The sequence below is a fragment of the Micropterus salmoides genome, unplaced genomic scaffold, assembly GCF_014851395.1.
Source record: "Micropterus salmoides isolate LMB-PRFRI ecotype aquatic unplaced genomic scaffold, ASM1485139v1 Ms_hic_scaffold_1, whole genome shotgun sequence".
NCBI lineage: Eukaryota > Metazoa > Chordata > Actinopteri > Centrarchiformes > Centrarchidae > Micropterus > Micropterus salmoides.
This window is the reverse complement of record NW_024040040.1, coordinates 17,704,025-17,714,264: the sequence shown is the minus strand read 5'-3', so window position 1 is coordinate 17,714,264 and position 10,240 is coordinate 17,704,025. Positions and strand designations below refer to the sequence as shown.

At 40.8% G+C, this 10,240-nt stretch overlaps 2 protein-coding genes across 5 annotated transcripts; one reads left to right on the top strand and one right to left on the bottom strand.

Annotated features, from left to right (window-relative positions):
- Positions 1 to 497: 497 nt before the first annotated feature.
- LOC119904544 (cyclic AMP-responsive element-binding protein 1) lies at positions 498 to 8,824 on the top strand. Of its 4 annotated transcripts, none has more exons than XM_038721320.1 (8): positions 498 to 653; positions 1,671 to 1,765; positions 1,875 to 2,045; positions 2,342 to 2,442; positions 3,208 to 3,347; positions 5,339 to 5,521; positions 6,091 to 6,244; positions 6,743 to 8,824. In XM_038721320.1, the coding sequence occupies exons 2-8, from the start codon at positions 1,679 to 1,681 to the stop codon at positions 6,885 to 6,887; spliced, it is 981 nt and encodes a 326-aa protein (XP_038577248.1). In that variant the 5' UTR covers positions 498 to 653; positions 1,671 to 1,678; the 3' UTR covers positions 6,888 to 8,824. The 4 variants fall into 4 exon arrangements, with proteins under 4 accessions (XP_038577248.1, XP_038577265.1, XP_038577256.1 ...); XM_038721337.1 differs by having other exon boundaries at positions 499 to 653; positions 1,899 to 2,045; XM_038721328.1 differs by lacking the exon at positions 498 to 653 and adding an exon at positions 667 to 829.
- Positions 8,825 to 8,826: 2 nt separating this feature from the next.
- Positions 8,827 to 10,064, bottom strand: mettl21a (methyltransferase like 21A). Its single transcript, XM_038721359.1, has 3 exons — positions 9,706 to 10,064; positions 9,506 to 9,617; positions 8,827 to 9,320 (listed from the first exon to the last, which is right to left on the bottom strand). The coding sequence occupies exons 1-3, from the start codon at positions 9,850 to 9,852 to the stop codon at positions 8,923 to 8,925; spliced, it is 657 nt and encodes a 218-aa protein (XP_038577287.1). The 5' UTR covers positions 9,853 to 10,064; the 3' UTR covers positions 8,827 to 8,922.
- Between the last annotated feature and the right edge of the window lie 176 nt (positions 10,065 to 10,240).

Genomic DNA, 10,240 nt, shown 5'->3' with positions numbered 1-10,240 from the left:
AATATGATTTACCGCTATAAATGAATTAAACGAATAGATGATGAATTATCGTTTATTTCACAAGAAAAACAAGTCCATACTCATTATAAAAATTCAACTGTAAGAAGGACATAAAATGTCACCAAAATGAGGATGGGAAATATTGCCAGAAAAATTCAAATAATTCATTTAGACAATTGACAATATTATTTTTGTTATTTTATCGAATTTAAATTATATTAAACTTTCACAATAAGTAATCTTTAAAAAAACTTTTAAGGATCGAGTATATCCACACAATGTAGGGAGCCGCGCAAGAGACTTTTGCTTGTTATGATTAACTTGTCATCTTCTTAACAATCAAATAACCAAAAGTTTTTTTTATATAGATTCAAAAATTACGCAAGCATGCGCATGCTCAGATGAGTTATCGGCTATCTCCGTGGCGTTCCATCGTTTCCTCGGCAGCCTTCGTGACTTTCCGGCCTTTTCCGTTTTCACTCGAGTCCTGTCGATAGAGCTGATTTTCTCTGTCGTCGTCTCCCTCGTCCTCCTCTCTGTGTTGTTGTTCTCGGTGACGCGACGGAGGTGTAGCCTGACGCGGTCTCTTACGTGTCGGTCTGAATAAAAGTGGAGCTCCGTAGACCCGGGAGTGACGAAGCGAGTCTGTGTTGGTAAGAGGATACGCATCCGATGTTTGCTAAACAGATAGATGGCTGCCCAGAGAAGTTATTTGCGCCTAATTTCCGCACAAAGCCAACAAAGAGATCATGGCGGCCGTGTTGCAGAGGCTCACAAAATGAGTCAGTCTCTGCAAGGCTCGGTGGCTCGCAACACAACTGAGACATAGGTATAAATATGGGAGTGGGCTTAAATATTTCTTGTTTAAATAAACGTTCTAGAAATAAGTTACAGAAGCAGTTAGCCGTGTAAAGCTAATTCATGTCAACAGTGTGTTTAACTACAATTGAGCCAACAAACTCGTTAGTGAAAGTGGGTGCCCCAGTTGCAAACAAAACTGGCATACAGTGCATGCAGACATTTCCCTCCATTTAGGCTCACAGCTAGCAACCTGACATTATTAATCAATGCAGTGTTAGTTTGGACTACATTTAAATGTTACAGCAAAGCTCCAAACTGCAAAACTGTTTGTTGAAACTGGGGGAAAACACTTGAAGTTGAACGTTGACAAATGTTAAATAAAGTGCTGCTAACTGTGCTAAGATTGAATGCATTCATATTAGCTAGTTAGCATGCTAAGATAAGCAATGAAGCTCATTCTGCTCAAGCTAGCTGCATGCTAACTGCAAGTTGGTAACACTAACGAGAACTCCTTGGCTAGCCAGGTTAGCTTTAGCCTTCGGCGTTTATGGGGAAGTGAGAGGGCAGTTAAATGTAGCATTAACGTTATGTTATCAGGTGTTGAATATCACATCTGCTATATGCTTTTAAATTATGAAGTGCGTTTGTTATTTCTGCAAGGAAATTCGGGTTACGGTGTTTAATAAAATAATTATATGCTAGCATGTTAAGCTATGCCACACCCTCCTTTTAGAATATCAACAAGCACTGTGGACAACCTCCACTGTCTGCTGTACACCATGTACCACGTTCTCACTGTTTGTGCTGCACAGTTCACTGTTAAGCATGGTGATACACGTACAAACAAGCAGTGTCTTACTTTTATGCAGATTTTTAAATGACCATGGAGGCTGGTGCAGACACACAGCAAAGTGGTGAAACAGCTGTCTCGGAGTCTGAGGCCCAGCAGATCACCCTGGCCCAGGTAAATCTTAATCATCACTTTAAATGTGCACCTTGTAATATAAGTTTCTCTCTGAAAAAGAGAGTTGCCACTTGCCACTGCTGAGAACTATATATAACTTTGCATACAGATAGTGTATGATTATGGGTTGCAGGCATCCATAGCTGCAGGCCAGGTGACTTCCAGCAGTCCTACCGTTACCTTAGTGCAGTTACCCAACGGTCAGACAGTCCAAGTGCACGGAGTGATCCAAGCTGCCCAGCCCTCTGTCATCCAGTCCCCACAAGTCCAGACTGTACAGGTGAGAGGATTTTTATCATTCCATTACAGCACAGAATAACCACCTTCTGTTTTATTGCACATAAAAATAATCACTGAATGCTGACGTGTTTGATTTTGAATTAAAAAATGATATGAATTTACTTTGTCCCTGAAATCAACTTAATAACTGCCATTATGAACATAATTCCTTGCAAAAAACATTGTGATAGTAGCTTTAAGTTTGAAGTCATATTTTCTTCACATATGTCTCCACCTTTATTGCAGCATATTTGCAAGGACACATGACATTAAAGTAATATTATTGTTCACTTGCAGATTTCTACTGTTGCTGAGAGTGAGGACTCCCAGGAGTCTGTAGACAGTGTGACAGATTCTCAGAAGAGGAGAGAGATCCTGTCCAGACGGCCTTCTTATAGGTCTGTATGACATCTTTTTAGAAATATATTAATGGTGCATTCCATTTACCTTGGAAGTCGGAGATGGGAATGATGTCACACCCGAGTTGACAGTATTCCAGTTAACAAGTTGGAAAACCGCGCTCAGCCAGCCGTCGGTTTTTTTGTTTGTTTGTTTACAACTAGCCAGGTTAGCTATTGATACGCCGGTTGATTTAAAAAAAAAATGCATTGTGCGGTATTTACTCATACTACACATACAGCTGTTGGACAGCACTTTGTGTACGAACATTTCTATGAGACACAAGTACACAGAAGTGCTAATAAACAGTATAAACTAGAACTTTCACTAACTGTTGATACCCCGACAGCCATCTTGGATCAAGAAGTCGGGGTAGTGCGATTCTTCCGAATTCGGAATTCTGACTTAAGGGGGCGTTCCCTTTGAAATGTAGACCCTGGAAGTCGGAAATTCCGACTTCCCATGTCAAATGGAACGCACCATAATCACTTCTCTAGATTTATTACTCGTGTGCTCATAGATGTAGACCTCTTTCATTTGTCCCGTTATTTATTGATCTTTTGTCTGAATCATGTGTCACGTTGGAGTTTAGAAGTGAATGACTGATGCTCTTTCATTTTATCAGCTGCTGTTACTTTTGAGCACAAAGCTTCACTTGCAACCTCTCCCAAAGTAGAATATACATTCGTATGACATGTTATTTTAAAAATGGAAAAAAGTTTGCTTAGATTTTTCTGCGATTGCCCCCTCCCCCACACACACAGGAAGATTCTGAACGACTTATCGTCAGACGTTCCAGCAGTGCCTCGAATTGAAGAAGAGAAGTCAGAGGACGACACAGCACCTGCCATCACCACAGTCACCATGCCCACTCCCATCTATCAGACCAGCAGTGGCCAGTACAGTAAGTGCTGTTTGTTGATTTCCTGCTAGCAGTCAAATCAGGCTTGTTGTTGTATGATTAGGCAGGCATTGTCTTGGACACACATTCAAGCCCATGGACGCATTTTGTTTGAGAGGGATGCCACTGGTATACACTGCACAGAGGGGTTTGCCACATGAAGATAGTATAATGCATCAGTGTTTCCCACAGGATTTTAAGAGACTATGGGTGGGTGGGCCTTGGACCCTCCCGGGGGGTCTGGGGTCATGCCCTCGCCCCAGAAGAAAATGTTGTACATTTTAAAGCGAATTGAAGAGTCTATCTATGAAGAACTTTGCACTCTTGTAAACAATGTTTTGCTCTGGAAGGGTACCCGCGGGGTCTTAAAAGTATTAGTCTTAAATTTCATTCTAAAAATAAGGCCTTCAAAGTATTAAATTTCGTTTACAAAGGTCCAAAAAAATTTCTTGTCCTTTCTTGGATTAAATAAATGCCAAAACATCATAAATAAACACTTTTTGTGTATGTGACATTACAATTTACTCCGTTTGGTGTGACTTGAATGTTATACTGCAGTACAGGTAACATTAGCCTACTGTTCACGTCAGTGTTCAGCTTTACACTCTGGACTGTGGAGTGCACGAATCAGTCAGTTGTTAGGAAAGAAAACAAAGCGTCTCTGAAGTGCTATTAACAAGCTAACTTTAGATGGTCGACTCAGAATGGGCAAGTTCAGAAGGCCAGCACCCCTATATCCCCACCATTTTTCAACACAGTGACATCCTTGATTTATTTTATGTTATCAGAGTACAAACACACCCAAAAAGCTATAGTTTATTAAATATGAATGTGAGTATTAAAATAAAATGTTTTTCAAAATTCAGGTAACTTCATAAACAATAACTTTCTCAGGCTTAAAATTCATACAGATTTCCATTATACGACATTGAAGTTGGCATTAAATTCAGTTCTAGGTGGTATTAAAAAGGTCTTAAAGTCTTAAATTTAACTTTGAGAACCCTGTCTAGTAAAATGTTCCTAAACCCATTATATAGCTATAAATGTTGATGAAACGGCAACAAAAGTCAACAAATTTATTTAATGTCTTTCTAGAAACCCTAAATCAACAACTAGGGAAATTACTTATTCTATTTTCTCACATTTTATTGTTGTTGTTTTGTTTTTTTTACTTTTAATGTAGACATGAAATATGTTTTTTATACTTTCTGTGAATATAATCCAATTGATCTTATTTCCATACTGTATAAACTTTATTTTTAAAACTGGATGTTGTCACATGTTTCCTCACGCTAAATTCATCAAGTCTGACCCAATTTAATAAATTATATTGTATGTGGTTCTCGAATTTCATAACATGAAGACTTCATATCCTCTCTTCAAGTTAGAATCTGCAACATTAGTCTTTGTAAAGAGAGGAAATGACAGGATAAAATCTCTAACCTGCCTGTCATCTTGCACTGGTCCGTTTCAGTGGATTTACCATAAAGGCTTGAAAACGTGTGCACTCCAAATTTAGGTGCAACTAGCTTTATTGCCTTTTCAAATAAGTGACAGAAACACATCATTAATGTAGTTACCTTCAAAAGAAAAGCGGTTGCCTTGAGTCAGATGCCAGTGTGTGAGCGTGCGAGCTTAGAGCAGTGCCCACAAAACATGTTAGAGGTCTGAAATGTTATGAGATGTGTAAAAATATTTTCGGTTAATTTTGAAACTATGCCGGGCCGCCATGGGCTCTTTAATTAATGGGAAACACTGCACTTAGAAAATCAGTTGGTCATTGCTGCAGTTAGTGGTGTTTAAGCTTTATACCGTAAAGAAAAGATGTAGACATCAGTGACATCACATGTTTAGGAAAGGACATTTTGAAGCTAGGATTTGTGTTTGCTTGCAGCTGCCGCCTTGCACTCCACTTTCCATGTCCAATGCACTGGATTTGGAGAACACCACTTAACTTGAGACCAATTGTAACACATGACGGTGTCCCTCTGCAGTTGCCATTACCCAGGGTGGGGCCATCCAGCTGGCCAATAATGGCACAGATGGAGTGCAGGGCCTGCAGACACTGACTATGGCCAACGCTACCACAGCCCAGCCTGGTGCTACCATCCTGCAGTACGCCCAGACCAGCGACGGGCAGCAGATCCTTGTACCCAGCAACCAAGTGGTCGTACAAGGTGGGGAAATAATTCAACATGATGTTCTGTTAAAACATACTTAAAGCTGAGGGTAGGCAATTTATTTCAGAAGCATATTTTGTTATATTTGTTGAAATTCTCTTGACATCACGACAGCTATCAGTAAATCAAATGCTCTGACATAAGTGAAAAACATCTGGTATCTGAGGCTGTCATAGGGCTGTAAAAAGCACGACCAATGATATAATTCAGTCTGAATGAAATGATTGGCCACCTTACCTACCTGCCCGTCTGCCTTCCTGTCTGTGTGCACTCTACCTGTGTAATCACTGCATGTGAAAATGTGCTATGTGCTTTGTGCCTTGGAGGGAGGCCTGAAGGGATGGGGTGGGAATTATTCGATTGGATACTCTTAAAATCTAGCTGTCTCTTGCTAGTTTCTTCAATGCCTACTCCAGCTTTAAGATCAATTAATGAAATCTGCAATACACTTTGAACATGTAACCATACTAATTAGAATCAGCTTAATATCAGTCAGTGTTTAATGTGAATTTATTTTCAAATGTTTGGATCGCTTTAGTAAAAAGCCCTGTTTGTCTGTCTGTCAGCGGCCTCTGGGGATGTCCAGGCCTATCAGATCCGCACAGCGCCCACCAGCGCCATCACTCCTGGGGTGGTCATGGCGACTTCGCCTGCACTGGGCTCAGGAGGCGGCACTGAGGAAGTCACACGCAAAAGGGAGGTCCGACTAATGAAAAACCGGTAAGTGTATTGAGGTTGACTAATGGTGTGTGTACTTTCAGTGTTGCCAGGATATTGCTGTTTTCTTTGATACCACTAAGATTGACATCTAGAAATAAGACACTGTGCAAACAGTTCTGTTCTGTGACAGTGTGATTAATATTATTTATTATTTTATTATTTTATTTTATTATTTATAATAATACTTACTGGACCAACAACATTATACCTGTGGATGATGATCCAGTCACTTTATCAAAGGATGCTACAATTAAAGCAAAGCTGTCTGTGGCGCTTATGTCAGTGGACCACTATGTCTGCATCATCATGTCTTACGTTTCCGGTAATGTAGGGAGGGAAACAACAGACTAGTGCTCATTTTAGGTTTTCCTGAACGAATGTTCCAAATATCGAAGAGCATTTTGGTTGGAGTGGCAAGTAAATGTAGCCATGTACTTGTACACATGTTTAGGCGTTTACCACAGACATACACTCACACATGGTGTTTGTGTCACACAGGGAGGCAGCCCGCGAGTGTCGCAGGAAGAAGAAGGAATACGTCAAGTGTCTGGAAAACCGCGTGGCTGTGCTGGAGAACCAGAACAAAACCCTCATCGAGGAACTGAAAGCCCTTAAAGACTTGTACTGCCACAAATCTGAGTAGAAACGTCCCTGAATGCCTGCCAGGGGCTCAACAGGTGCCCGTCTGTCCCCATGTACAGAGACTATGCACAGAGCCATGCATCTGGATGCCACTTCCCCTTTTCTACTCGTTTGCTTTCTTTTTAAAAAACTGCTGAAAAATTTGTGACTCAACAAGGAATCCCATGAAAAGGGGTGACAAGATTAAGAATGGATGCTGAGGGGAGTACAACTACACAGGGTCCTTGTGGTGAAGCGACAGAACAGACATTGAGGATGTTCTTGTTGTAACGCCACCAAAGGGAAGCATTCCAGTCCCTGGAGCCTGGACCAACTAGGCAGCATCACCAGCAACGAGGGACTGCTCAGTTACCATCACCACTAGCGACGGAACTTTTTACAGTTTGATCTCCCCGAGACACTTGGATCGTTTGGAGAGGTTACCTTCGTGTGCAACGTTTGTTATTGTAACTGCTCTCCTGCATTAACATCTGTTACTTACTAACGCTCTGAACTGTAGATGGGCTGTGTCATGGATATTTTTATCTTTTTAGCTATGTTTTGGTTTATTATGTATTGGATTATCAGCTTGCATAATGCCATTGACTTTTTATTTTGCTTTAATTTACTTTGCCTTGATACGACATGAACAAAAAAGGCTAACCATTACATTGGGTTGTAAAATGTTTTTTATGTTAAATGCAGCTTTAAAAAGACATGGTGATAAGAGGCTGTTTTTAAAATGCATGTTCCAGATCATATTGCTGAGGCTCATTGTTTTTGATTTCTACCAATCCTAACTAAAACGTCCCCAGATTTATAAAAGGAGCAGACTAGTTTAGATTTCAAACTAGGATTTTGTTTCCTGCTGTTCACTGTAGTTGTAAACGGGGTCCCCTATGGCATAATATGCCTCCTTTTGATAGAAATTGTTCAGAAAAATGGAAATAAGCTGCTGCTCATGCACCAGAGTATGCAATATAAACAAAAAAATGATAAACTATGGTTTGTGCTATAAGTGGTATTTTAAAATTTTTATATTATGGATTTTTCAATCCATTTTTTTTTCTCCATGTTATTAATTCCTGGATTATTTTTCAAGAAAAAACAAAAATAATGAGCCTTACTTGTTTTGCGATGAAAGTAATAGTTTGCAAACAAATTTTTGGAGCGACTCGGCCCGTCCCTGGAATGGCGCATTGGCTGGTATGTTGGTGTATTTTACAGTCGTTGAACATGTAATGTCACCACGTTTCTGTTATTTGAAAAGTCTAAATGAATTCTGTATCAGTGAAGCGAAAGCAAAAACAATGCCTGCAGGTGGAGGTTGATACATTTTCTAATATGAATCTGAGATACCAGGACCCCTCTCTGTAGTGGTGACTGTTAAGGCATCAGCGGAGGCTGTCCCCAAATTATGTTTACAGGATTAGAGTGGAATGCGCACTTTCCTTGCATACACAATCCTACTACGTTTAACATGATTTAACAGGAAAAGCTCATGCAGCAGTAACAGGCAAACCCTGCTGCTGCAAATCACCTGCCTCTAGGTAGCACTGCTAAATTAGATACAAAGCGTCCACAAGTGTTTTGTTTGTTAGTGATTTTTAAGGCATCATCAAACAGTTGATTTAGTTTCAGTTGTGTGGAGCGTCACATCTCAAAGTACGACTCGATTGCACCTTCTGGCACCCTGCGAAGGGAGTGTAAAGTGCGACCAAATCAAACAATGACTTCACAGTGAACAAAATGGATATTTTCATGATAATGGCATGCCATGTTGTATTATTTTAGATGTTATGTATTGTCATGACAGTATGCTTTTTTTATGTTGCTTTTCATTAATTTTGTATTCACACTTTCTAAATGTCAGCACCAACTTGTATAATACAATGCATTATGTTAGAGCTATTCAAATATTACATTTTTGGCAGCTGTTAATAAATGTGTTTCTGGTAATCTTTGATTTTTAAAGACTTTATTTGATTATTATGCAAAAACAGTAAATTTTTACAAAGAAGAAGGCAGTCAATGAAGGAAAACTGACTAGGTAGTTGTCACAAATCCCTCTGAGGTGGCAGTTTCCAAGCCTGATACAAATGGATGTCCCTTTGTTTGTCATAGTAGACCTCTTCAACTCTGAACCGCTGCTTCAGCATGCTCAGAAAGTCTGTGTCTCTCTTGTAGCGGATCTTGCAGGCTAGTAACACCACGGTGCTGTCCGAGCACAGGTGCTCTAGAGTCTGCAGCAGCGGCACAAAGGTATCCTCCAGGTAAACGATGTCTGCCCCCAGCACCAGATCAAATCCCCCTGCCGGGTAACGTTCAAGGCCCTCGCCCCAGGTCAGCTCTGACACAACCGCAGATCCCTGGGAGTCTGGGGGCAGGTTTGCCTTCACGTTGGCAGAGAGGAAGTCCAAGGCCGGCTCTCTGTCAGTGATGGTAACTTTAGCACCTAGAAAGTTTAGGAATGTGACACTGACTGATAAATTTTCCAAGGCCAACATTGATATTTAGGTGTAATACTTTTAAATGCATTTGCCAACACTATTTAATGGATTTTTACTTTCAGGATGGGATACTAAAATATCTTTTCCACTCACAAGTCTTCAATTGGACAGTAATGTACTCAGTACTCACCCAGCAAGGCTGCTACAATGCCCACCAGTCCAGTGCCAGCTCCCAGTTCAATTGCCCCCTTCCCCTTTAACTCCACCTTCTCCAGCTCCAGATACATGCACATGACAACTGCCTGGAAACAGACGGAATATGAACATTTGAACAAATACGTAGTAATAAATGATGGACGGTAGTAACGTTGCCACTAATATATCACCTACCGCATCCCACACAACTGCTGCTACCCCGAGCTTTTTCCAGTCCTGGGCAAGACGGAGGTCGTGGTTGGCGAACCGAAACTGGGCTGATGAATTGTGGAGTTTGGAAAGCGCAGGTAAAGAATTCTCGACATACGGAACAAGGGCCATGCTGTAAAATAAATAGAAACCGCACTAAGCAGTCATATTATACCTTTTGTCCTTTACGCATGCGCAATGCGGTTCTTCTTCTTTGAGGATTTAAGACGCCTGGCTGATTCATTACTGCCATCTTGTGGACTGATGTATGACCCTCAGTGTCCAGTTCTTTTAATTCGTTCCAGCGTCTTTATTTTCTCCAAAATATCACACCAATTTCCTGCCTCATTACTTCGGAACAAGCTACTTTGTTTTAGCAGACATTGTAGCGTGAGAGACATCGATCCCAGTCTCCTATGTACGTCAATGAGCTACTTCAGCCAATGATATAACAGCTCGGATGAAAGTGACCAATGGGAAAGCCCGGTTTCATAATGGGCGTGCCCGCAAGGTTTTTCTC